This window comes from Salvelinus namaycush, chromosome 3 (assembly GCF_016432855.1).
Source record: "Salvelinus namaycush isolate Seneca chromosome 3, SaNama_1.0, whole genome shotgun sequence".
In the NCBI taxonomy this organism is placed as follows: Eukaryota; Metazoa; Chordata; class Actinopteri; order Salmoniformes; family Salmonidae; genus Salvelinus; species Salvelinus namaycush.
The window spans coordinates 67,907,852-67,935,850 of record NC_052309.1 but is presented as its reverse complement, the minus strand read 5'-3'; the positions used below and the strand labels follow the sequence as shown (position 1 = coordinate 67,935,850).

Sequence of the window (27,999 nt, the reverse complement as noted above, 5' to 3'; positions counted from 1 at the left end):
GTCAGATAGGAAGAGGAGAGAAAACTGAGGAGAACCCAGAAGTGTAGTCAGTGGTCCACGCCGACAGCCAAACCACAGATAGAAGAAGAGGCAGTTAGCAGTATCTTTGGCCAAACTGTCCCTTCCCTAGAATTGTCGGCTGAAATCGTTTCACATCCGAAACGATCCAAATCTTCTCAACACAAAACCTGGGAGATCTTTTCCACAACTCTCAAGATATAAAGGTGAGATACATCTATATCTAGATGTTTACAGATTGCAAGGAGTAATTGAAAGCTGACTTAAAAGTTACATAAAGTAGTGTAACATGCGCAGTAAAAAAATAAGCTAACACAAAGTGTGTGTGCATGTGTGCATGTGTGTGTGTGTGTGTGCGCGCGCGCTGAGTAAGGGAAAGAAAGAGACAGGACGAGTTGAACTGGTCAATCAACAGTACCCGTCTTGAATTCATAAAGAATGAAGACATTATGAAATAATTATTGTGGCTACGACATAGCTTACTATAGTTTATTTTAAAATGTGTCGCCTCATGGGCTGTGGCTGGTCTAATGCCATAAAAGCATGTTTATTTGTTTAGAAAATTTCCCTACTACCCTTAAATGTAGTTATTTATTGCCATTTAATCATTTTCACCTATTTCATTCTGGTAAAATGTAAATCATAATGAATGAATCATTTATTTATATTTAACCTTTTATTTAACTAGGCAAGTTATGTCTATGGCATGTCTTTGACTAAATCAAATCACATTTTATTGGTCACTACACATGGTCAGCAGATGTTATTGCGAGTGTAGTGAAATGCTTGTGCTTCTAGTTCCGACAGTGCAGCAATATCTAACAAGTAATCAAACACTTCCACAACAACTACCTAAAGCACACAAATGTAAGTAAAGGAATGGAATAAGAATATATACATATATGGATGAGCAATGACAGAGCGGCATAGGCAAGATGCAATAGATGGTATAAAATACAGTATATACATATGAGATGAGTAATGCAAGATATGTAAACATGATTAAAGTCCCATTATTAAAGTTACTAGTGATCCATTTGATTAAAGTGGCCAATGATTTCAAGTTTGTATGTAGGCAGCAGCCTCACTGTGTTAGTGATGGCTGTTTAACAGTCTGATGGCCTTGAGATAAAAACAGTTTTTCAGTCTCTCGGTCCCAGCTTTGATGCACCTGTACTGACCTCGCCTTCTGGAAGGTAGCGGGGTGAACAGGCAGTGGCTCGAGTGATTGTTGTCCTTGATGATCTTTTTGGCCTTTCTGTGACAATTTGGTGCTGTAGGTGTCCTAGAGGGCAGGTAGTTTGCCCCCGGTGATGTGTTGTGCAGACCGCACCACCCTCTAGAGAGCCCTGCGGTTATGGGCGGTGCAGTTGCCTTACCAGGCGGTGATGCAGCCTGACAGGATGCTCTCAATTGCGCATCTGTAAAAGTTTGTGAGGGTTTTAGGTGACAAGCCACATTTCTTCAGCCTCCTGAGGTTGAAGAGGTGCTGTAGCGCCTTCTTCACCACGCCGCCCAAACATATCCACAGATGATGCAATCTCTATTGCACTCCACACTGCCCTTTCCCACCTGGACAAAAGGAACACTTATGTGAGAATGCTATTCATTGACTACAGCTCAGCGTTCAACTCCATAGTACCCTCAAAGCTCATCACTAAGCTAAGGATCCTGGGATTAAACACCTCCCTCTGCAACTGGATCCTGGACTTCCTGACGGGCCGCCCCCAGGTGGTGAGGGTAGGTAGCAACACATCTGCCACGCTGATCCTCAACACTGGAGCCCCCCATTGGTGCGTGCTCAGTCCCCTCCTGTACTCCCTGTTCACCCACGACTGCATGGCCAGGCAGTACTCCGAACCCATCATTAAGTAAGCAGACGACACAACAGTGGTAGGCCTGATCACCGACAACAACGAGACAGCCTATAAGGAGGAGGTCCGAGATCTGGCTGGGTGGTGCCAGAATAACAACCTATCCCTCAACGTAACCAAGACTAAGGAGAGGATTGTGGACTACAGGAAAAGGCGGACCGACTACGCCCCCATTCTCATCAACGGGACTATAGTGGAGCAGGTTGAGAGCTTCAAGTTCCTTGGTGTCCACATCACCAACAAACTAGAATGGTCCAAACACACCAAGACAGTCGTGAAGAGGGCACAACAAAGCCTATTCCCCCTCAGGAAACTAAAAAGATTTGGCATGGGTCCTGAGATCCTCAAAAGGTTCTACAGCTGCAACATCGAGAGCATCCTGACTGGTTGCATCACTGCCTGGTACGGCAATTGCTCGGCTTCCAATCGCAAGGCACTACAGAGGGTAGTGCGTACAGCCCAGTACATCACTGGGGCTAAGCTGCCTGCCATCCAGGACCTCTACACCAGGCGGTGTCAGAGGAAGGCCCTAAAAATTGTCGAAGACCCCAGCCACCCCAGTCATAGACTGTTCTCTCTACTACCACATGGCAAGTGGTACCGGAGTGCCAAGTCTAGGACAAAAAGGCGTCTCAACAGTTTTTACCCCCAAGCCATAAGAATCCTGAACAGGTAATCAAATGGCTACCCGGACTATTTGCATTGTGTGCCCCCCCCCAACCCCTCTCTTACGCTGCTGCTACTCTCTGTTCATCATATATGCATAGTCACTTTAACCATATCTACATGTACATACTACCTCAATCAACCTGACTAACCGGTGTCTGTATGTAGCCTCGCTACTTTTATAGCCTCGCTACTGTTTTTCACTGTCTTTTTACTGTTGTTTTTATTTCTTTACTTACCTGTTGTTCACCTAATACCTTTTTTGCACTATTGGTTAGAGCCTGTAAGTAAGCATTTCACTGTAAGGTCTACCTACACCTGTTGTATTTGGCACATGTGACAAACAAACTTTGATTTGTCATGTCTGTGGATAGGGGGGTGCTCCCTCTGTTTCCTGAAGTCCACGATCATCTCCTTTTGTTTTGTTGATGTTGAGTGAGAGGTTGTTCTCCTGACACCACACTCCGAGTGCCCTCACCTCCTCCCTATAGGCTGTCTTGTCATTGTTGGTAATCAAGCCTACTACTGTTGTGTCGTCTGCAAACTTGATGATTGAGTTGGAGGCGTGCATGGCCACGCAGTCATGGGTGAACAGGGAGTACAGGAGGGGGCTGAGCACGCACCCTTGTGGGGCCCCAGTGTAGAGGGTCAGTGAAGTGGAGATGTTGTTTCCTACCTTCACCACCTGGGGGTGACTCATCAGGAAGTCCAGAACCCAATTGCACAGGGCGGGGTTGAGACCCAGGGCCTCAAGCTTAATAATGAGCTTGGAGGCTACTATGTGTTGAATGCTGAGCTGTAGTCAATGAACAGCATTCTTACATAGGTATTCCTCTTGTCCAGGTGGGATAGGGCAGTGTGATGGTGATTGCATCATCTGTGGACCTATTTGGGTCTAGGGTGACAGGTAAGGTGGAGGTGATATGATCCTTGACTAGTCTCTCTAAGCACTTCATGATGACAGACGTGAGTGATACGGGGCGATAGTCCTTTAGTTCAGCTACCTTTGCCTGAGGTTTTCTTTTTAAATCAGAATGTTCAAGTGATCATGCATTTTAATAAACTTGGAATAAGATTATTTGAGAATCTTAATTGACACATCATGCATTATTAGTCCACTCTCAAAACATAGCTCTTGCTTTTTTGAAACCACTTCCTTGCTTTTCCCAAGTTCATTGTCCAGACAGATATTTTCTCATGCAGGCAGACAGATGTTTTTTTTTTTACTTTTTGTAGCACTGAGGTATTTTTGTAATTTCTACCTGTCAGAGCCAGGTGCAGATGTTTTGGTGGTGTTGTAGTATAAGGGAAGGTCATCTGGAGGTGTAGGGGACCAGGCCAGGTTAAGGTTAATTGCATTCTGACTTCAGTGCTGTGAAAGACAAATTCTGTTTTCTGTGAAAAGCACTATCAGATATTCTGATGAGAAGAAGCCTGTGTTTCCGCTGTAGGTGTCCGTGGTTTTGATAAGTGTGTGTGATAGGCATATTTTCTGGTGTGTGTGCCTTCATTCGTGTGCGTTTTGTGTGCCTCCATATAGCAGTCTACAAGCGTTGCGCTTCAACCGCTCTTGATCAATGTTTTCCGTGCTGGATATTTCATAGCGCTGACAAGCTGCTAGCAGAGGGGAAGTAGACAGATCTACTGTAGTGAGTCTGTCTCCTCCCCTCCTGTGTTCTATTGGCCTGGGACCAGAACTATAGTGACTCAGGAAGAGGAGAAGAGGGTGCAATACTGAAGATGCTCCAACACCACCTCCATTCATTTATCTAATCAACGGCTAGCAGGGCAGCAGCCCAGAGCAAAGCCTTCTCTGGTAGATACCAAGGCTCTTTATCTAAACAAATATATATATTTGACCCCCTTTTTTCGTGACATCCGAATGCTATCCAATTACGATCTTGTCTCATTGCTGCAACTCCCCAACGGGCTCTGGAGAGGCGAAGGTTGAGTCATGCATCCTCCCGAAACATGACCCGCCAAGCTGCGCTTCTTAACACCCGCCTGGGATCAAACCCCAGGCTGTGGTGACGCCGCAACACTGTGATGCAGTGCATTAGACCACTGCACCACTCGGGAGGCCACAGGGCTCTTCATCTGATGAAGGACACCGAGAGCAAGTTGACTGGGTGCTCCATCACTGCAAGAATACTGAACAGCAACTTGTTGTTTTATTGTCAATTTCTTAGTAGTGATATTACAGAGACTAGTGACTGAGTGGGTTTGTATCAGCACAGTAATAGGACACGTTTCTCATCATTGATATCCATCTGGTCTGTGGTAAAAGAAATGATAACACTCTAAGTGAGTGTAGCAGGAAACCAAGGCCAGATCAATAACAAAAGAATTGATACATTGTGCTGGCGAAAGGAAAGAGAGGGGGGCTGGGGGATAAAGAGGGGGCAGGTGGTGTGGTGGAGGTTGGTCACGTTTGGTACTGTGAGTCTGGACATCCAAGTACCACGTTTTTCTGTATAATATTCAGAATGATTTCTTCATGATTAATGAACATTTAATTTTCAAATCCAAATATATTGAATGTTCTGTTGCAGAGGCAACATAGTGAGTGATTAAGGCCTTTCTAGGTTGACTGACTGACGTGGTCCCAGTAGACTAGTCATTCGAAACTGAGTTGGTCCCATTTAGCATATGGCTTCATTTAAGCCCGCAGGAGGATGCCAGGAAGGGTCACAACCCTTGTCTTTGCCATGAAAGGAAAACAACATTTGATTTACACATCCTGTTGGGTTTTGGTGTTTTTGCTTAAATTCAAAGTGCAAATTCCCCCCCTCAAACTTTAGCGTTTTCACAATAATTAAATGTTAATATAACAATGATCAAATCCTTTGTCCTGACCCTCTCCAAATATCTCATTTATGATTTGTATACATGTGTGCTGACAGACAGCTGCCTTTTGATTAGTCTCTTGGGAATATCCCTAGTATGGAGTTCCGGGTCACTACGTCATACCAGGACGACCCTTCACCCGTTACAGGGTTTATACACGTGGCCATGACATCATCGTAGTCTGACAATCGGGCCATCAGGCTTATCTTGTTTGTGTATGAGACTGCACGTCTGACACTGGCACGTCTCATAATGTGTAGTTCATAGTAGAGAGTCCTCTCCTTCAGGAGTGATGTCCTTTACCAACGGTTTATTCCTAGCTCTACAAACAGTGACCACACCCTTTATTCAGTAGCAGACACACATTGAACCTACTAAGTGTGGGTGATTGTTTCTCTGTGTTTGTTTGAGACAGCAATGCATCAGCCTCTCTGAAAGTTGTTTAGTCGTATGTTGTTGTGTCTGGTTGTTGTCCTCTACACACACACTCTAGGCCCCCTCTCTGTGCCGTCTCTGGTGATTTAAAGCTGTGTGTCTGTCTCGGGGTTCACCTGATTGTGTTTGAGAGGCAGCCAGATGAGGGTCCATTATTGCATTAGAGAGCAGATCCTAGACCTGGGCTAATCAACTTAGCCTCAGCATTACTGGCTGCCTGGACAAGGTACATGACTGGGCAGATCCTACAACGTAGATAGAGACCTCTGATCTGCAGTTTGTGTGTAAATGAATAGCTCAGTATATACCATTATCATGTAAGAGTTGTTAAAGGTAGGCCTATCTTCTCTGACGTGTCATATAAGATATTCTAGTCATAACTAGAATATCTTATACTTAAGCTAGTCATCCTGTACTGGTATGCACTTGTGGTTATAAACGGGTTTACCTAATCTCTCTTTCGACCTGTCTCTCTCTCCTCTCAGACCACTGTTCTCTGATCTACCATGTCGGCCAAAGCCATCTCGGAGCAGACAGGGAAGGAGTTCCTCTATAAGTACATCTGTACATCTGCAGCTGTCCAGAACCGGTTCCGCTATGCCAACGTGACGACTGAGACCGACTATGACCGGCTGGCACAGGACCACCCCTGGCTGCTCACTGAGGTAAGGAATAACTGACCCATCGAAGGCCCATTTTTAGAACCAAATTACGACCTAGTACCTATATCTTAACAGCTGCTCTTATGGCATTCAATCACCAATGGTCAATGGCACGACTGTCTTTTCAGACCTCAACTATTTCTTCATAATGATGACTGATCCACGCAAGGTTAAATGTTTGCTCAAAACAAGGATTACATTACCTTGCAGTCAGTAGATTCAGTTTGGCCACATCATAGTTATGGAGACAGATTTATGACTATCACAATAGCCACCTTCCCTGACTGCAGCCTGCGTGAAATGCTAACATTTTACAATCACTTAGCAGGCCCATCTTCACTCCAGACACTCTTCTGGCTGTAAAATGTAAACGAAGCAAAGTCGACGTAGAGGAGAATGAACGTCCGCGCCGTCATCGGAATGTATCATGAGGAATAAAAAGTGACATCCACAATGGGAAGAGACACTCTCTTTAAGAGCAGTCATAATTACCTCAGAGATAGACCCCTCTTTCTCCCAGACTCCTAATAGAATTACAGTATGACTCATCTCCCAGGGTAAAATCTCTCTCTCTGTCTCTCTCTCGCTCACTCACTCACCTGGAAGGCTGTTTTGGTGCTTTATCAAGTTGGATGCAGTGAGGTATGGAAGGGAGGAGGAGGGCAGGTGTAGGCCCAGATACACATGACAGGATTGATTAGGAAATTACATTAACTTTCACCCTGGGCCCTCTCTGCCTGGTTTTACTGGCAGCACTCCAGATGATAATGGCTCGAGTCTCATAAGTCACTTCTCTCTCCATCTCTGATTGATCCAAGAGAGGTAGCAGCCAGGGGGAGGGGGGAGGACGGAGGAATGGAAGGAGGGACAGAGAGACTGATAAACAGCTTCTATCTCCAGACCAACAGACTGTTGAACAGTCACCACTACCTTAGTCACTGTTACTAGCTGGCTACCACCCGGTACTCTACCCTGCACCTTAGTGGCTGCTGCCCCACCTTAGTGGCTGCTGCCCAGTTACTAGCTGGCTACCACCCGGTACTCTACCCTGCACCTTAGTGGCTGCTGCCCTATGTACATAGATTGATTGAACTCTGGTCACTTTAATAATGTTTACATATTGTTTTACCCACTTCATATGTATATACTGTATTCTAGTCAAGGCTCATCCTATATAACTACTGCTGTACACACCTTTTCGATTCATATACTGTCTATATAGTGGGCTCCCGAGTGGCGCAGCAGTCTAAGGCACTGCATCGCAATGCTATAGGCGTCACTACAGACCCTGATTCGATTCCAGGCTGTGTCACAACAGGCCGTGATTGGGAGTCCCATAGGGCGGCACACAATTGGCCCAACGTTGTCCGGGTTAGGGCTTGGCCAGGGTAGGCCGACATTGTAAATAATATATTTTTTTTTTTAACTGATTTGTCTAGTTAAATAAAGGTAAAATATATGTACAGTACCAGTCAAAAGTTTGGACACACCTACTCATCCCAGGGTTTTTACTATATTGTAGAATAATAGTGAAGACATCAAAACTATGAAATAACACATGGAATAATGTAGTAACCAAAAAAAAGTGTTAAACAAATAAAAATATATTATATATGGAAGATTCTTCAAAGTAGCCACCCTTTGCCTTGATGACAGCTTTGCACACACTTGACTACTTTGAAGAATCTCAAATATGTCAAATATATTTTGATTTGTTTAACACTTTTTTTGGTTACTACATGATTCCATATGTGATATTTCATAGTTTTGATGTCTTCACTATTATTCTACAATATAGTAAAAATAAAGAAAAACCCTGGGATGAGTAGGTGTGTCAACTTTTGACTGGTACTGTATAATATCTATACATACAGTGCATTCGTAATGTATTCAGACCGCTTGACTTTTTCCATATTTTGTTACTTTACAGCCTTATTCTAAAATGGTTTAAATTATTTAAATACTCATCAATCTACACACAACACCCCATAATGACAAAGTGAAAACAGGTTTTTAGAAATGTTTGCAAATGTATTAAAAATAAAAAACGTATCACATTTACATAAGTATTCAGACCTTTTACTCAGTACTTTGTTGAAGTACCTTTGGCAGCGATTACAAACTCGAATCTTCTTAGGTATGACGCTACAAGCTTGGCAGACCTGTATTTGGGGAGTTTCTCCCATTCTTCTCTGCAGATCCTCTCAGGCTCTGCCAGGTTGGATGGGGAGCGTCGCTGCAAAGCAATTTTCAGGTCTCTGCAGAGATGTTCGATCGGGTTCAGGCTCTGGCTGGGCCACTCAAGGACATTCAGAGACTTGTCCTGAAGCCACTCCTGTGTTGTCTTGGCTGTGTGCTTATGTAACAGTATAACTTTAGTACGTCCCCTCGCCCCGACCTCGGGCGCGAACCAGTGACCCTCTGCACACATCAGTCAGTCAGTCAACAGTCACCCACGAAGCATCGTTACCCATCGCTCCACAAAAGCCGCGGCCCTTGCAGAGCAAGGGGAACCACTACTTCAATGTCTCAGAGCAAGTGACGTCACTGATTGAAAGGCTATTAGCGCGCACCACCGCTAACTAGCTAGCCGTTTCACATCCGTTACACTTAGGGTCGTTGTCCTGTTGGAAGGTGAACCTTCACCCCAGTCCTGAGCGCTCTGGAGCAGGTTTTCATCAAGGATCTCTCTGTACTTTGCTCCGTTCATCTTTCTCTCGATCCCGACTAGTCTCCCAGTCCCTGCCGCTGAAAAACATCCCCACAGCATGATGCTGCCACCACCATGCTTTACCGTAAGGATGGTGCCAGGTTTCCTCCAGACGTGACGCTTGGCATTCAGACTAAAAAGTTAAATCTTGGCGTCATCACACCAAAGAATCTTGTTTCTCATGGTCAGAGTCCTTTAGGTGCCTTTTGGTAAACTCGAAGCGGGCTGTCATGTGCCTTTTACTGAGGAGTGGCTTCCGTCTGACCACTCTACCATAAAGGCCTGATTGGTGGAGTGCTGTAGAGATGGTTGTCCTTCTGGAAGGTTCTCCCATCTCCACAGAGGAACTCTGGAGCTCTGTCAGAGTGACCATCGGGTTCTTGATCACCTCCCTGATCAAGGCCCTTCTCCCCCGATTGCTCAGTTTGGCCAGGTGGCCATATCTAGGAAGAGTCTTGGTGGTTCCAAACTTCTTCCATTTAAGAATGATGGAGGCCACTATGTTCTTGTGGACCTTCAATGCTGCAGACATTTTTTTGGTATCCTTCCCCAGATCGGTGCCTCGACACAATCGTGTCTCGGAGCTCTACAGACAATTCCTTCAACCTCATGGCTTGGTTTTTTCTCTGAAATGCACTGTCAACTGTGGGACCTTTATATAAACCAATGTGTGCCTTTCCATATCATGACCAATCTATTTAATTTACCACAGGTGCACTCCAATCAAGCTTTAGAAACATCTCAAGGATGATCAATGGAAACAGGATGCCCCTGAGCAAAATTTCGAGTCTCATAGCAAAGGGTCTGAATACTTATGTAAATAAGGTATTTCTGTTTGTTTTTTATACATTTGCACAAATGTCAAAATACCCTTTTTCACTTTCATAATGGGGTATTGTGTGTAGACTGATTTTTAGGATAAGGCTGTAACGTAACAAAATGTGGAAAAAGTAAAGGGGTCTGAATACTTTCCTAATGCCATATATATATATATTCCAGACTCGTTCTGATATTTATTTTTTCCTTTTTTGCATTGTGTGTATTACTGCACTGCTGGAGCTAGAAACACAAGCATTTTCTCTGCACCTGCGACATCTGTGTACGAAACCAATAAACTTTGATTTGAGGGAGGACCCGGAAACCTACCTCCTGATCTACAGATATAGCTCTCATCAAGATGGGCTTCAAATACTGAGGATTGAAGTGTGTAATGGTACCTGAAGTGAACTCGCCCGTTTGTGCCACCCCTAAATGTCATCGTCGGCATATAGCCTGTTATCATAAACAACAAATTAGCGATGTGTTAATGTGAGGCTAACTACGTTATCCAGTCATGGGTAGTCTAGTCTAAGGATGATCACTAAATCACAGTCACTTATGTCATTATCCTGGTGTTGTGATGCTAACAGTTCGACCGTGTTGTCTGTTCCCTAGCGGCTGGTAGTGAAGCCAGACCAGCTGATCAAGCGGCGGGGGAAGCTGGGATTGGTAGGTGTCAACCTGGACCTGAAAGGTGTCCAAGAGTGGCTGAAGACCCGCCTCATGAGCGAGACCATGGTAGGTCGTTGCACACACACACACACACACACACACACACACACCAAGTCATCCTGAAGTGGATCCTCCTAAATACAGTACCTACAGCTAGGTTCAGACCCATTCCTGCTAGGCTCTTCAGTCTGCACTGTAGTGAACTCTTTCACTCTGCTCACTGTTTACTCTGTCTCCTGCAGAACATCTGGTTCCACTCAGCCCTCTCTTTTCTCTTATTTCTCTCTTCACCCCCTCTTTCCCATGCCCACTAGTACTACCCATCCAAGTTAAGTGTGTTTCTGTTTTGATGTATGTTTAACTCTGCCTCCACAGCTGTACAGATTGCTAATCAGCTCTCGGTCAGGTGCTTGTCAATCAGGCCAGTCAGCCGAAACGGAGAGTCCTGCCTGTGAGTAAACAGATTTCAGTGTAAGCCGAGCACGCTACAGTAGGTCCATCACTCTGTGTGCCACTTAGATGTTTGTGTGCTTCATAAACCGTGGGCTAAGAGAGGGAGCGTGTGTGTGTCGGATAGATCACTGGCCAGACATTTTAGATGAAAACGGCAGTCGCTGCTGGAGACAATAAATAAGAAATGAATGAATTCACATGTTTTAAGACGGTGTCTATCTGGACAAATCATTTTATTTTGACTGGCTTGAACAGCGGTTGTTAATTTAGAATCTGGTTATCTTGTTCTAGAACATGTTTCACAATATGTTGTGTGTTTTCATTGCTTAGATGTGTTTATGGATAGCTGTACATGGGATAGTTAGTGTATTTATTATGGATCCCCATTAGCAGCAGCTACTCTTCCTGTGGTCCAGCAAAATGAAGGCAGTTTACTAAATGAAGGCAGTTTACTAAATGAAGGCAGTTTACTAAATGAAGGCAGTTTACTAAATGAAGGCAGTTTACTAAATGAAGGCAGTTTACTAAATGAAGGCAGTTTACTAAATGAAGGCAGTTTAACATTACAATACATTCACAACAGATTTCACAACACATTAGGTGTGTTCCCTCAGGCCCCTACTCTACTACCACGTATCTACAACACAGAATCCATGTGTACGTGTGTTTGTATAGTGCGTATATTATCGTGTGTGTGTGTGAAGGGTGGTACTGGGTTTTATACTACAGTGTGTGTTAGTTATTTATGTAAGTGAATGACATTCTGTAATGTGTGTGTCTGAGAGAGACTGGCTGTGTCTGGACTAGAGAGAAGAGGTGGGGTAGATTTCAGTCACTGTGAACAATTTAGTCTGTCAGCTCGACTTTTTTTGTTCTCGCTCTCATCTCACAACCCATCACTCTTTCTCCTCAGCTTACCAAATCACTATTCCCAGAGGTTGAGATGACTCCCTGCCTGGCTATTTCCCCATCTTTGACGCCATAGCTTCCCTCAGTGATAGGGTGTGACCAGGATAGTTCATGTGTTTCCAGGCGAATGGGTGTGAAAATGTCAGTGGTTATTATGCATCATATCAGTTGAATTGACCCCTTTTTGGTCACGACTTTTAACGTTTGTGTGAAACTTCAATCATGTTTCACCCTCCTACTTTTCTTTAGTTGTTGAGCTTCTTAATCAATATATTCCTCCAACCTTTTTGTCCCTCTCTTCCGCCGTCTCCTCCCTCGTTCTCTAGGGAGCAGTGAGAGAACAGTATGGAGATTATTTCAGTCTAAATTGGCCTCATCCCGTCTTTAATCAGATGGACGATGAAGGGAGAAAAGAGGCCGTCTTTTTATTCCATGTCTCGGAAATGTCAACCGTCTTTTTTTCTTCCGTCCTTTTTTTCTCCCGTCCTTTTTTTCCTCCTCTGTCGACTGACTGCTCTCCCGGGCTGTCCCTGGTTGTTTTATGCCTGGGGACCTTTTACACAGGCAGTGTGACAGCCAGCTAAATGAGCTCTCATTTCCATGTTGAATTCACCTAGGACTATACTAGACTGCTGCTCTGTGTGGACGTCATCCTCTGTCAGTCTGGGCCTCCTTTTTTCAGACTTTATTCAACGACACTTTCTTGTCCCGTGGCCTGATTATTTAGTCTGCTCTGTGGCCACTGTGTTCCCTTTGGGGTCTTGAGGTGTGTTCATTCATACTGTTTTTTTATAGCCTCCCTCTCTTGTTTTCTCTCTCTCTCTCTCTCTGCTTCTCTCCCACTTAGTCCTGAGGGCGTACCTGTAAACAAGTGCATTGTTGCGTTATGAAGGATCCTCCAGACTCGCTACAGCTGGCTCACTTCAACTGCTCAGAGAAATAGTCATTATAGCATTGTAGTCTCCTGTGGGAATTCATGATGGTTTTGCCAAATTAAATGCAGCCTTTTTTGCTTCATAAGTTCTTTATTTCTCCTCAGCACAATGTCTGTCTGTGAGCTTCTAAATAAGTGCTGTATGTGTTTCTCAGGTGGGAAAAGCAAAGGGGATCCTGAAGAACTTCCTCATCGAGCCATTCGTAGCCCACAAGCAGGTAAACTATCTACGTGATGCGATTTCTCTAGTCTAGCTTCCTCACAGAGGACTGCAGCCGAACAGGTTTTCCAACTTACTTTAATTTTATTCATGAGTTGTGTGAGGTACTGCACCTTCACTAAACAGTATGTCAAATCTCAAGGAATGGCTTTAAAGGGATGGTTCACAAAAAAATGATACTTAAGTATTTTGTTTAGTCCATTGTTAATGCCACCCCAAACAGTGATGCGTGTCAGCAGTCAAGTTTTCAAGATTGAGTACTTTTTAAGTACAGAACAAAAACTCTGAAGATAGTTTGAGTGAATTATCCCTTGAACAAAATGGCTTCTATGACGTACACGTCTCTGGTTGTCTATAACTGACCTGTGTGTGTCTCCCTATCCCTCAGGAAGAGGAGTTCTACGTGTGTATCTACGCCACACGGGAGGGCGACTACGTGTTGTTCCACCATGAAGGAGGAGTAGACGTGGGGGATGTGGACGCTAAGGCCAGTAAGCTTCTGGTAGGAGTGGACGAGAAGCTGACTGAAGACGCAGTGAGGAAACAGCTCCTGACCCATGTCGCTGCGGACATAAAAGAGTGAGTGGCGCGAGACAGTGCCTTCGTTTGAAAACAGAATTCTACTTTGTAAGAGAGAGACTTTGCACACTAAAATAACAGCATACTAGATTACTGGAAGGTATATTTCTGGGAGAGGACCTCGTTCATTCTGAGGTAGAGACGTGGAGGGTTAGAGAAAGAACCCGTTGTTGCGTAAAACTAAAGCTGGCTGGCAAGCAATGGCAGCACCACTCACTACAAAACAGAGAGAGGAAAGCGATGGCAAGGTACTCTAATAATGCTGGAGGGAGGAGGGGGGGTGAGTTCCATTAGAGAAATGACATACTCCCTCCTACGAGTCGCCTTTCTTCGATCACCCCTTTCCTTTCGCCTTAGCCTTATTCTGAGCGTGTTCCTGGAGCCTGACGTTTATTTTGATGGGTGTGATAGTGACCCCCCCCCTCCCTCCCTTCGCTCGAAACAGCTCTCTGTGAAGGCAGGCAGGGCCTAGCTGGGCTCCCCACGGCCTTGGCTGACATTGAGGAAGACGGCTCTGCACTGTTCACCCCCCCCCCCCCCCCCCCCCCCCCCCCACCCTCTTCTCTCCTTTTGGATCCAGGACCAGAGTGGTGGCCCTAGCCCCATCAGAACCCCCCACTCCTTGAGGCCAGTGTTCTCCTGGCAGCTAGAGTAGCCCTCCTGACAGAAAGGAGACTGATGTGGTCACAAGGCCACAGAGCTGCCTGCACAGCTGACAGACAGGCAGACAGAGAGGAATAAATAGTGCCCCCACCACAGCCCTTCACCCATCTGTTTTGACAGGAGGAGGCGGGAGTAATGTAGATGTTTCCTTCGTTGTAGCGAGGCTTACCGGCTAATTTACAGGTGCAGTGGAAAAGAGCCGGTTCCTCCTCCAACACTGCTTCCACCCCTCCCTCTTTCCCTCACTTCTTCCGTATTAATGTTGGCTCTTGTTTTTATGGATTTAGTGCTATATAAAGGGTGTGACTCACTGTTTATTAATGTTGGCTCTTGTTTTTATGGATTTAGTGCTATATAAAGGGTGTGACTCACTGTTTATTAATGTTGGCTCTTGTTTTTATGGATTTAGTGCTATATAAAGGGTGTGACTCACTGTGTGAAAGGAAAGTGCTATCACTCAGGGAAATGAATTAGATTGAACAGTCAGTTAGTTGACAGATCTTCCACTGACCCAAATGTATTTCTCTGCACATAATAAGGAAGAGAAAGGGGCTGTCTGTATTTTAGGGAAAGTTAAACGATTTAAGGTGTGGCTATTAAACAGGTGAACTTGTTGGCTGGTTATTTCTTCCTGCAGGGTTCTGGCCAGCTTCATCGTTGGACTGTTCAACCTGTATCAAGACCTATACTTCACCTACCTTGAGATCAACCCACTGGGTAGGTCCTGTCATACAATCCTACCACATCCAACACTCTACCAACCTCCTACCGCAGCCTAAACATGATGCCCTGAACAACTCCCTCATCCAGACATACACTCACAGCCTCGTCATAGAATTAAGAAGTTTGAGGGGGGAGAAATAAAGATCTGACGGAATCTAAAAACATCTCCTTGTAGGAAAACATATAGAGGAGCAGAAGTTCATTACAACATTCTAATTCTGAGGGGGGGGGGGGGGAACTTGTTCAATAATTCATGTTCCTGCTGTTTGATGACTGCAGTGTGTTTATCAGGGTGTAATTGGTCATCAGTACCAGGTTATATGCCCCGTGGCAGCTGTTCCTGTGGAGGGGAGAGAACTGGGGCTGCTGAGACCTCCCCTCCTGCTTTGATGTCTCCCTCACACCCCCTGCCTCTGCAATCTCCCCTTCCTGCAGAGTGAGTAGGGACTAGGGAGGTTAGGACGCCTCCTGGGGGTGGACATGGTCCTCTCTCAATACCCCTGTGTTCTATTTTAGAGCTCACCCCCACAGTGGCACCGCTGGAGACCAGCAGGTTTCTGTGGAAACTACACAAACTCGCACACACAGTGTCAGTGTTTATCTAAACTAAACCGTGCCGTTTCCAACCATACCTGATCCCAGAACAAATCCACTTAGGTAGGATGGAAGCAGCGAGGTACAGATGGAGAGCAGTGCTCTGATTTCAATCACAGTGGAAGAAGCCAAGTGAATATCAATAAGAGGATGTGGTTCTTTGCCTTCTGTATTTAACCCTACAATGCCCTGGGCTAACATGCTACTATTTACCTTCCACGTCGTGTCTCTCTCTCCGTTTCCTTCTCCCAGTGGTCACGAAGGACGGCGTGTTTGTGCTGGACATGGCGGCTAAGATCGATGCCACGGCTGACTACCTCTGTAAGGCCAAGTGGGGCGATGTAGAGTTCCCGCCACCCTTTGGCAGGGAGGCCTACCCTGAGGTGAGGACAATCACCTGACTGATAGCCAGAGGCTGCTATGTCCATTTTGTTACTTACAAGGATAAGGGCAGTTCCAAGGAAGTCATAAAATAGTATACAATCGCTTTACAAGTAGTTGTGTATCATGTAAAGACCAGGGTTAGGGTCAATTCAGAAAGTGAATACAATTCAACATTTTCCTCATTGAAAATCATGGCAGAGAATTTGAATTTCAGTGTACCTCCAGAATTGAAATGGAATTGACCCCAACCCTCATTTATATATATTTTCAAATAAGCCTCCACCTAAATTAATCTACATAAGAATCCCAGATGTACATATTATATCTGGCTCCTCATTAGTTATTTCTTGCTGACTAGATGCACACCCGTACAGTGACAAAGGTTTCAGTTCCTTCCATGACTATTTTATGAGTCCTCTGGCTGTCCCAGCTATGGAGAGAGATGTTGATCAGGAAAGGGACTAGGGGAGTGACTCTGAGCCGTGACTCATACGGAGTTAGTACCATATCTCCGTGGCGATACCATAGCACACCCCAGTAGCGACAGTCGTCGGGGTGTAGGGCTACTTGGACAACAGGGATGTTGTGACCGCATTAGATGTTATTATTTTACGCTTAGATATTCCGTCATCTGTCTCCCGTTTCTATGGCCCAGTCTAGATTTAAAATGTTTGACCACTGTTTTTGTCTTTTATTGTTGATTTTTAATTGGCTTGTGTTTTGATAGTGGTTTTTGGCATTATGGTTAATGGTTCTCGTGTGTGTGTGTGTGTGGCTCTGGCTGGTCTGAGCTGCTTTGAGACAGAGGGTCTGGTCTGTCTGGGTGCTGTAGGCACCAGACGGGCCCGTTTTAATTGGGCTGCTGTCAGTCTGGGGTGGAGCCACGGGACCAGCGGGGGCCTTTGATTGGGTGTGTCTCCAGCTGTGTCCCTCGCTGTCACAAACAACCAGCTCTGATTGGCAGTTTTTACCGCCTGGGCATTCTGTCTTCTTTTCCCAGTAGTATCAGAAATAAGTGTTACACCACACAGGAACATCCACATGAACAGGTGCACAAACCAAAAAAAAGAATCTGAGGAGAAATACTGATATTTGAAAGTGTGGACCTGGGCTACCAGAGATGTTTATCCTCTGTTGTTGAAGCAGGATAAAATGAGTTTGAAAAGGAAACGACATGAGTGGATTATTACAGCCTAATGAAGTGGTGCTCAATCTGATGTCTGACCTGATTTACCGCTGCTCTCAGGAAACCCTGCACTCTCAACAACACTGGACCTTCAGCTAACCTCCCCTTTGGCTCTTGCAGGAGGCCTATATTGCAGACCTGGATGCCAAGAGTGGTGCCAGTCTCAAACTCACCCTGCTCAACCCCCGTGGCAGAATCTGGACCATGGTGGCAGGAGGAGGGGCTTCCGTTGTCTACAGGTAGAGTCACCAATCACAATGTCTCAAATCTCAGCCATGTGTCTTCACCTCAGCATGCCACACGATGTTACTAATAACATGTTTGGAGTTTCTCTCAACACTCCCATGTTCTTAGCTTAGTTTCTGGCTGGCTCCTAGGCTACGCTAGCTCGGTTGTAATTGGGTTTAGCATTAGGAGAGTGCACCAGCTGGTGATGGAACAATCAGATTGATGGCGCAGCCGAGGTCAGACGCTGCTGCTTGTTCAGCAGAGAGCTAAATGAGATCATCTAACGATGCGATCTTAACGAGAGTCTGGAGGAATGATGAGACTTCCATCTGTCAGGGGCATGAGGCGTAACGTACACAGACACGCCAACTGTGACTGAATGCTTCTGTGGATTGGAGTAGTGTCTGTATAGATTGTTTTAACAGTGTTTACAGACTTGGAGAGAGAGACTTGGTTGATCTAATTAAACTTTCACAATGCACTACTATGCTGAATGTACAGTATACTGTAGATGTTTTCTTCAGGTGATTGTGTATATTGTCCCTGCACCCCTGTGTTTGTGTGTTTTATCCAATGGGATGCTTCCCACACAGTGACACCATCTGTGACCTGGGTGGGGTTGACGAGCTGGCCAATTACGGGGAGTATTCAGGAGCGCCCAGCGAACAGCAGACCTATGACTATGCCAAGACCATCCTGTCTCTGATGACCCGCGAGAAACACCCCGACGGAAAAGTCCTGATCATCGGAGGAAGCATTGCAAACTTCACTAACGTTGCAGCCACATTTAAGGTAAATATAAAAATGCGTCCACAGAGTTGAACACAATATCTGAAGCAATTGTGATTTAGATTCCCATAGGGTTCGGCTACTCTGAGATCCTCTCTTGTCTGGGTTCCAGGGCATTGTCCGGGCCATCAGGGACTACCAGGGCCCCATAAAGGAGCATGAGATCACCATATTTGTCCGCCGTGGGGGCCCCAACTATCAGGAAGGCCTCAGGGTCATGGGCGAAGTGGGTGAGTAGCTCCACAATAGATAAAAGTTCCTTTTGCAAGAGATGTTCATTGTCTTGTATTTCTCCTAATTTCCTCTGTGATAAAAGGTCAGGCCAATGCTATTTTTAGCTTTGATTGACACACTCGACCTTCTGAAGACATTCACTGTGTGTGTGTGTGTCATGTTTCCACAGGTAAGACTACTGGCGTCCCCATCCATGTCTTCGGCACAGAGACTCACATGACTGCCATTGTCGGCATGGCGCTGGGCCACCGACCAATACCCAAAGAGCCTCCCGTCGCCGCCCACACCGCCAACTTCCTCCTCAACTCCAGTGCCAGTTCATCGGTAGGTTACACTGGGCCTATAATTGGTTACAGGGCAATTCTACCACTTTTCAATGCAGTCAAAAATGTGATGTTGCTGTTTGTTTATGATATTTCCACACTGAGCTCAAAATAACACTCTGAAATTGTGAAAATTATGATAATGCCTTTTTTAATGTAAGAGATTTTGGAGAGAGAAAATGCCTGGAATTTCAGCCTGTTCAGATGGGATAATCTGATTATTCTGATCAATGACCAGTCACCATTTATTTGCATATGCATCCTCCTACTTTGAAGGGGTAAGCGGGGTGGGCTCTAGAGTCTAGATTATCCTATCTGCTAATCAGTGTATGTAAATATATTAACATTTGTATCAGCCTGCCCGCACGATCAGACCGAGCATTTCAATGGCAAAAGGAGGCTCAGGGAAATAAATAATTTCAAATGATAGTTATTTTCATGAAATATAAACACACAGTGATTTATTAGACCTACAGTGATGATAGAAAAATAAGACTGCATGGGGACTTTAATATGTTATACCCGATGACATCATCAAAAATGTCAACATTTTAAAAACAGTGATTTTTCAAACACTGAGATTGGCGGTGACGTGTATCCCACGCTAGCACATCTGAGGTGTGTCTTTTTGTGTGTAGAGCATCGCCTGGCTTTGTATGCTGCTGTGGTTTTAAATAGCAGCCAGGAGACAATACACTAGGCCTGCGCTGTAGCCTGCAGGGCTCCATTAATAATGTACCGCACTGGGGCTTTCAGAGAGATGCGTCCGTGGTCATGGGAAGGGGAACTACGTCCATTTGATGATGGATGATGTCAGGGCAAAAGGGCAAAGATATGAAGGCAGCAAATACACATGTACAGGTTCGCAAAGGTGCCGATTGGGCTTCCTGGGGAATGCACCCATCTCACTCTAAACACAGCTCAACTGAATGTCGTTTTAATGAATTTGAATGAATTTAAACTTCGTGGGCCCAGCATGTAGATTGTTTTTAAAGCAAGTTCAACACATGAGTCCGCTGTGCCAAAGACATAGTCTGTACATAGGGCCCTACTGTGCAGCTGGCGTCACTGCAGGTTTATCACACAAGGCTTCATTGTAAATCTTGCACCGTGCTACTCTCTCTCTCTATGCAGGTAATGTGGCCCTGTCACAAATAAAACATGACCGTTTTTTAGGCAAGTCATTCAAATCAAGGCTGTTCTAGGAAGGCATGTATGCATCAGGGCTGATGTTGACCTGATTAGCTCCTCAACAGAATGTTACACTTCTTCTCCTGTCTTCCCTCTCTTTTCTCTCCTCTGTCCTCTCCAGACCCCAGCCTCCAGCAGGACAGCTTCCTTCTCTGAGAACAAGGCTGGCCCCGGGGCCTCTGCTGCCAAGAAGGCCAAGTCAGGGGCCCCTCCAGGTGAGCTCCTCGATGAGACCACACACACACATACACACACACACACGGGAAACGTAAGAATGATGCTTCTCAGGTATTTATGTAAAAGTAATGGAATGCAGTTTTACAAGCCTGGTTTGGGTCAATTCCAGTTAATTCAGGAAGTACACTGACATTTCAATTCACAAAAAATGCTTTTTAATTAGGAAAATTCCAATTCCAAATGTTTATTTTCTGAATTGACTAGAATTGAAATGGAATTGACACCAACCCTGGTAGCAAGAGGCTTCCTTGAGAACCACTGCTCTCATAAAATGCGAGTTTGTCTCCCAGCGCCCCCTGGTGGCCATTAGGGGTCTCACAGCCCACATCAGCCCAGGATCTGTTGTGAAAAACCTTCCCTTTTAGAGGGCGTTATCTACGCACGTTCTGAATGTAATAACATTGATTATATTGTTTCTGATTTTTGTTTTGTTTTATTGTTGTGGCACCACAGAGCGACAGGCGTCGTCAGACAGTCCAGGAGGTAGGACACTCCCCTGTCAGACAGACTGACTAGGGTGGGCCTGGGACATGGCTCTCCCCCTAGCCCCCCTGTGAAGCCCTCGAGCTGGGTCATGTGCTCCTGTCCTCTCATGTGCCTGTGCTAGAAGTGGCTTTTATCTGTATGGTGTTCTAATGGTTCATCCATGGGAACAACTAGGACGATATTGATCTATAGGCGACTACATTTCTGATCACATTTGTAGTCCTTAGGGGGGAATTTCTGACATCCAGAAATATACAGTGATAGCATGTTTTGTATGGTTGCGGGTTCAGCTTCTGTCTCACTAACCCCTGTGGTTTCCTGTCGGTCGTGATGTCTCAGTCAGCGGCTGGCTGTCAGTGTTCGGTTCCTTCACTGTCTAGTAACTGTTTGCCCTGCCATGTGCCTTCTGTTGATGTTGTGTGCCCTGCTCTATCACACCTCTTAGCAGAGCAGGATATGACTTCTTTAAAGCTCGTACCTCTCTGTAGTGAGTTAAAAGCCCTTTTATCTCCTGGTGCGATAATAAGGAGATCAAGCTATTTTTCTCCCTCTGAGTAAGTGTGAGTGCATGCCAAACCTCTGTTCATTGTTTGAGTGACTTTGCATTTTGTAGTTAACCTTCCCCTCCCATCTCTCTCCCTCCACCTTTCCTCCTTTCCCTCCCTCTCCTTTCCTTGTCCCCTGTGTGTTCCTGTCCCTGCAGTCAAGGCGTCAACCCTCTTCAGCAAGCAGACCAAGTCCATCGTTTGGGGCATGCAGACTCGGGCCGTGCAGGGCATGCTGGACTTTGACTACACCTGCTCCAGGGATGAGCCCTCTGTGTCTGCCATGGTCTACCCATTCACGTAGGTGTCTCTTTCTCTACTTCCTGTTTCCTCTATACCACTCTAACTGTCGTGCCCCCAGACCACAGAGATGTGTTGAAAATAACAAGCATGTTGATGGTCAATGCTGTGTGTGTGTGTGCTTGTGCGTTCACACGTGCTTATCTTATTTGTCTGGTTCATCTTTCGATACTCAACGCTGTGACTATCTGTGTGTTCCAGTGGGGACCACAAGCAGAAGTTCTACTGGGGCCATAAGGAGATCCTGTTGCCTGTCTATAAGAACATGGGCGACGCCATGAAGAAACACCCGGAGGTGGACGTGCTCATCAGCTTCGCCTCGCTCCGCTCTGCCTTCGACAGCACCATGGAGACCATGCAGTACCCGCAGGTTGGTAGTGCCTCCATGCCATCCAGAGGGTGTCATCTAATGGTGAGCGAGCCGTAAGGTCTGACCGACTGTAATACTTCATATCCCCACCCCTTCAGATCCACACCATCGCCATCATAGCCGAGGGCATCCCTGAAGCCCAGACCAGGAAGATCATTAAGAGGGCGGATGAGAAGGGTATCACTATCATCGGCCCGGCAACGGTAGGCCCCTCTTACTCTACACCCCTCACTTACAGTATGTGAGGCCTGCTTTTTTAAGGTGTAGAGAAGAGTATCATATCTAACTCTGTGTGTGTGCGCGCTTGGCCAGGTTGGAGGGATCAAGCCTGGCTGTTTTAAGATCGGGAACACAGGGGGCATGCTGGATAACATCCTGGCCTCTAAGCTGTACCGTCCAGGCAGTGTGGCCTACGTGTCCCGCTCTGGAGGCATGTCCAACGAGCTCAACAACATCATCTCCCGCACCACCGACGGAGTCTACGAGGGAGTGGCCATTGGAGGAGACCGGTAAGAGTGTGTGTGTTTGAATGGGGTGGATAAGATTACTGATGTATGTCTGTGTGTGTATAATTAATGCTTATTTCTTCATTAGATACCCAGGCTCAATCTACACAGACCATGTGCTGAGGTACCAGGACACCCCAGGGGTAGAGATGATCGTAATGCTGGGAGAGGTGAGGTTTTGAAAGACACACCCTCCACTCAGTAAACTAACCATAGAAAAATAAACCGTATCCTTTTAACACAATCAATTTATTTTCATCAAGCGTAGCTAATTAACATCGACATTTATGACCATACTAATTCCATGTTTGGATACTCACCTCTGCAAGTGTGTGTGTGGACTTCCATTTAAAAGCACTGTTGGTCTCCCTTCTAGATTGGCGGCACAGAGGAGTATACAATCTGCCAGGGCATCAAGTCAGGCAGGATCACCAAGCCTGTGGTGAGCTGGTGCATCGGTACCTGTGCCACCATGTTCTCCTCAGAGGTGAGTGTGATGGGAAGAGTTTGGGGGGGAGGGGTTAAGTCATTGGATTTGAGAGAGACTTGCAGGGCAGGCATACTGGAAGAAGGGGTCTGGTTTAGAGGTCGACCGATTATGATTTTTCAACGCCGATTAATCTGCCGTTTTTTTTAATTTATTTATTTTTTAATATTTTTTTTCTTCATTTTTATATATATTATTTGTAATAATGACAATTACAACAATACTGAATGAACACTTATTTTAACTTAATATAATACATCAATAAAATCTATTTAGTCTCAAATAAATAATGAAACATGTTCAATTTGGTTTAAATAATGCAAAAACAAAGTGTTGGAGAAGAAAGTAAAAGTGCAATATGTGCCATGTAAAAAAGCTAATGTTTAAGTTTCTTGCTCAGAACATGAACATATGAAAGCTGGTGGTTACTTTTAACATGAGTCTTCAATATTCCCAAATGTTAGGTTGTAGTTAATATAGGACTATTTATCTCTATACCATTTGTATTTCATATACCTTTGACTATTGGATGTTCTTATAGGCACTATAGTATTGCCAGCCTAATCTCAGGAGTTGATAGGCTTGAAGTCATAAACAGTGCAATGCTTGAAGCACAGCGAAGAGCTGCTGGCAAATGCAGGAAAGTGCTGTTTGAATGAATGCTTACGAGCCTCCTGCTGCCTACCACCGCTCAGTCAGACTGCTCTATCAAATATCAAATCATAGACTTAATTATAATATAATAACACACAGAAATATGAGCCATAGGTCATTAATATGGTCAAATCCGGAAACGATGATTTCGAAAACAAAACATTTATTCTTTCAGTGAAATATGGAACCGTTCCGTATTTTATCTAATGGGTGGCATCCCTAAGTCTAAATATTGCTGTTACATTGCACAACCTTCAATGTTATGTCATAATTATGTACAACTCTGGCAAATTAATTACGGTCTTTGTTAGGAAGAAATGGTCTTCACACAGTTCGCAACGAGCCAGGCGGTCCAAACTTCTGCATGTACGCTGACTGCTTGCACAGAACGCAACTATTTGCTATTTCCATAGTTAAAAGAAATTCATGTTAGCAGGCAATATTAACCAAATATGCAGGTTTAAAAATATATACTTGTGTATTGATTTTAAGAAAGGCATTGATGTTTATGGTTAGGTACACTGGTGCAGCGACGGTGCTAAATCATCACCCGTTTGGCGAAGTAGGCTGTGATTCGATGATAAATTAACAGGCATATAATCGATGCGGTGCAACGCAGGACAAGCTAGATAACTGGTTGATGATATTACTAGTTTAACTAGTGATTATGTTAAGATTGATTGTTTTTTATAAGTTAAGTTTAATGCTAGCTTGCAACTTACCTTGGCTCCTTGCTGCACTTGCGTAACAGGTAGTCAGCCTGCCACACACAATACAGTCTCCTCGTGGAGTGCAATGTAATCGGCCATAATCGGTGTCCAAAAATGCCGATTACCGATTGTTATGAAAACTTGAAATCGGCCCTAATTAATCAGCCATTCCCATTAATCGGTCGACCTCTAGTCTGGTTATGGGGTTGGTGACTGTCTCCTATGATATGCTGACCCGGTCTGTCACCTGTAGGTCCAGTTTGGTCATGCTGGAGCGTGTGCCAACCAGGCCTCAGAGACAGCCGTGGCCAAGAACCTGGCTCTGAAGGAGGCCGGAGCCTTCGTACCCAAGAGCTTTGACGAGCTGGGAGATGTCATCAAGTCAGTGCAGAAAATCACACACTGATATGATTTATAAAAACATACATCCAAGCCACAACATAAGATTGACCGTTTTAATGAATGTACAAAAGCACTGTTGTGAAATTGAAGTTTCCCATCCTCATGTACAGGTCAGTGTATGACGACCTCGTTGGCAAAGGAGTCATCGTTCCAGCTATGGAGGTGCCCCCTCCCACGGTGCCAATGGACTACTCCTGGGCCCGGGTGAGTAATGACAGTCAGTGCCACGCTGGCTCATGTCCCCTGTGAGTTAGCGGTGAATCAGGATCTCTTATTGGCTCTGGACAATGTTATTGACTTCCATATAAGGCAAACTTCACTGAACCGCATCAGACTGTGTTAAACTGAAACAGATGGAGAGCAATGGGAGGGTGTGGTGACTCTCCCCCTCTCTCTATCCCTCTGTGCTGTAGGAGCTGGGTCTGATCCGTAAGCCAGCCTCCTTTATGACCAGTATCTGTGATGAGAGGGGCCAGGAGCTCATCTACGCTGGAATGCCCATCACTGAGGTGTTCAAGTCGGAGATGGGCCTGGGAGGAACACTGGGACTGCTCTGGTTCCAGAGGAGGTACACTTCTGTCCCCCAAACCGTGAAACAGTCAATAATAATAATAATACTGCCATTGTTCACATAAAACATTAAACATACACTATCGTAATTGAATTTGAATACAATTCTATGTCTCTGTGTCCTCCCTCCTCCTTGCCCCAAGGCTGCCCAGTTATGCTGCCAAGTTCATTGAGATGTGTCTGATGGTAACTGCTGACCATGGTCCTGCCGTCTCCGGTGCCCACAACACCATCGTCTGTGCCCGTGCTGGCAAAGACCTCATCTCTAGCCTCACCTCTGGCCTGCTCACCATCGTAAGAACATAGTCAAGTCAACCTCGACATACTTGGGCCCACTCAAACCAACAGAGTAGCCTCTTCTGAAGATAATGCCTCTGTTTAATTAAGTAATTGAGCTTTGGTAGTCGAAGTGTGTCTCTTTGAGTGTTTTTTTTGTGTGTGTGATTTCCAGGGGGACCGGTTCGGAGGGGCCCTGGACGCTGCAGCCAAGCAGTTCAGCAAGGCGTTTGACAGCGGCATGTTGCCCATGGAGTTTGTCAATAAGATGAAGAAGGAGGGCAACCTGATCATGGGCATCGGACACAGAGTCAAGTCGGTGAGCACCGTCCCTGTGTCTCTGTTTGGATGCCATGTCTTTCATATTTTTTACTGTGTGTATGTGTGTGTGTGTGTGTGTGTGTGTGTGTGTGTGTGTGTGTGTGTGTGCTTCAGATCAACAACCCAGACATGCGGGTGCAGATCCTGAAGGACTTTGTGAAGAAGAACTTCCCCTCCACCCAGCTGTTGGACTACGCCATGGATGTAGAGAAGATCACCACCGCCAAGGTACTAACCCTGTCGTCCTCTCCTGCAACCTGGGTCACCCCACTGAGATCATCTGTTCTAAACCATGTCTTCTCCTCTCTGCTGCGGTTTCAGAAACCCAACCTGATCCTGAATGTGGACGGTTTCATCGGAGTAGCCTTTGTGGACCTGCTCAGGAACTGTGGTGGATTTACACGGTAAATCCTATGCTATTTAACTCCAGTCAATGACATTAACTGTACTACTGTGTCTGGGTCATCCGGCTGTCCTTTTGTTGGCCTTAGCCTACATTCAGTGTTGCATCAACTCACCATTGCCCCCGGTGTTTGTCTTCCCCCTCAGGGACGAGGCTGATGAGTTTGTGGAGATCGGAGCGCTGAATGGAATCTTTGTCCTGGGGCGAAGCATGGGCTTCATCGGTGAGTTGGGGGTCAGTGGTCATGACCCTGATGAGTTTGACCCCTAGAAATGGTAATGGGAAAAGGGGCTGTGATGTAAGGAGCGGAGGATACGCAGTATGATATTGCTAAAATTGGAACCTTACCGACGCTTCTACTTCTCCCTCAGGACACTACCTGGATCAGAAGAGGCTGAAACAGGGTCTGTACCGTCACCCTTGGGACGACATCTCCTACGTTCTCCCTGAACACATGTCCATGTAACCATGGAAACCAGGCCATGGACCCCCCCCCCCCCAGTTACCCCACCACCGCACCCTAACCTCCACCCTCACCTTTACTGTGTTCTGTCAGCCCCAAGTGGTGGGAGAACAACAATGAGAACTGATATTATTATAGATGTGTCTTTACAACAGTAATAAGGACAACCCTTTTTTTTTTTCTTTTTTTTTCTTAATTCAGTTTTTTTAATCAGTTAGCTGATCAAACATGCTGCAACCCCGTTAATAATAGCAAGGCCTGCAAAACTGTGAAGGCGCACTCAGATGTGTCTGGGTCTGCTAGAGAGATCAAGCAAGCTGCAGAGAATGAGAAAAGAGGCTCATTCATTAGTTGACCCTTAACCCTATAGTGTGTGAGTGCAGTTAATGCAATTCTCTTCCCAAGATTACCAGTAGGGATACAGATGATTGTCTTCTGATTTACTGCCAATACTACTGCTATACGTTGATGAGACTGTATCTCCCACTATCATCTCTCTCCGTAAACCAAGCATGTGTCTGTGTATCAAAGACTACCTGTGTGTCGCTGTGCAGTTCTCTTTCTTGAGTGTGTTGGTGCCATATTAAAATCATCCGCTTTTTATCAGGGGTGAGCCGTAGTGCACTAATACTAGCTACTGTTTTACAGTTATATAGATTATAGCTTTATTTATGTATAGATGTTTTAACAGACGAGTAAATAAATGTAATAAAGTATTAGCATTTTTGATGTACTGTAAATGTCCATGAAACGGTTGTGTTTTAAACCGTAAGATATGTCGCTGACCAATCACATTGGGCTGTAAATACAGTGAAAAGCTCATCCTCTGTTCCAAACAGGATGGTGCCCAGGATGGCAAAGGTACCATAGAATGCAGCATTATTTATCTGAACGTTACTAGCTAGACCAGCTCCATTGTGACCGGCTATTTCTTGTAAGCTGTATCTGTCCGTACTATTTGTGTTGTCATGTCAACACAATTTGTTTGACCTAATGTGATGTGAACTGAACGTGCCTCTGTAGAGATGTGTCGTAATATATTTTCAGAACGGTGTGACTGAGTATATTAAAGATGACCGATTGAAACACAGCTCTGTCTGGTTCTTCCATAAAATACATGTGGTATATAATCATTTTAATTGTTTCACTGTGTCGT

General features: G+C 45.3%; 1 protein-coding gene across 2 annotated transcripts; it reads left to right on the top strand.

Moving 5' to 3' along the window:
* The first annotated feature begins 1 nt into the window (after position 1).
* Positions 2 to 27,933, top strand: LOC120035732 (ATP-citrate synthase-like). 2 transcript variants are annotated; one of them, XM_038982296.1, is made up of 28 exons: positions 2 to 224; positions 6,326 to 6,505; positions 10,647 to 10,769; positions 13,155 to 13,217; positions 13,608 to 13,798; positions 15,099 to 15,178; positions 16,031 to 16,161; positions 17,469 to 17,587; positions 18,170 to 18,368; positions 18,478 to 18,595; positions 18,769 to 18,923; positions 20,235 to 20,328; positions 20,804 to 20,833; positions 21,540 to 21,681; positions 21,883 to 22,051; positions 22,150 to 22,254; positions 22,364 to 22,560; positions 22,646 to 22,727; positions 22,934 to 23,044; positions 24,662 to 24,789; positions 24,921 to 25,014; positions 25,224 to 25,378; positions 25,524 to 25,674; positions 25,832 to 25,975; positions 26,092 to 26,205; positions 26,299 to 26,381; positions 26,527 to 26,603; positions 26,752 to 27,933. In XM_038982296.1, the coding sequence occupies exons 2-28, from the start codon at positions 6,347 to 6,349 to the stop codon at positions 26,844 to 26,846; spliced, it is 3,309 nt and encodes a 1,102-aa protein (XP_038838224.1). In that variant the 5' UTR covers positions 2 to 224; positions 6,326 to 6,346; the 3' UTR covers positions 26,847 to 27,933. The 2 variants fall into 2 exon arrangements, with proteins under 2 accessions (XP_038838224.1, XP_038838230.1); XM_038982302.1 differs by lacking the exon at positions 20,804 to 20,833 and having other exon boundaries at positions 3 to 224.
* Positions 27,934 to 27,999: the final 66 nt, after the last annotated feature.

Excerpts from the sequence above, each read along its gene's own strand:
- LOC120035732 (XM_038982296.1), top strand. The coding sequence starts at position 6,347 with ATGTCGGCCAAAGCCATCTCGGAGCAGACAGGGAAGGAGTTCCTCTAT. Across the intron at positions 13,218-13,607 it reads CATTCGTAGCCCACAAGCAG|GAAGAGGAGTTCTACGTGTG; the intron begins GTAAACTATCTA and ends CCTATCCCTCAG. Across the intron at positions 22,052-22,149 it reads AGACCATGCAGTACCCGCAG|ATCCACACCATCGCCATCAT; the intron begins GTTGGTAGTGCC and ends CCACCCCTTCAG.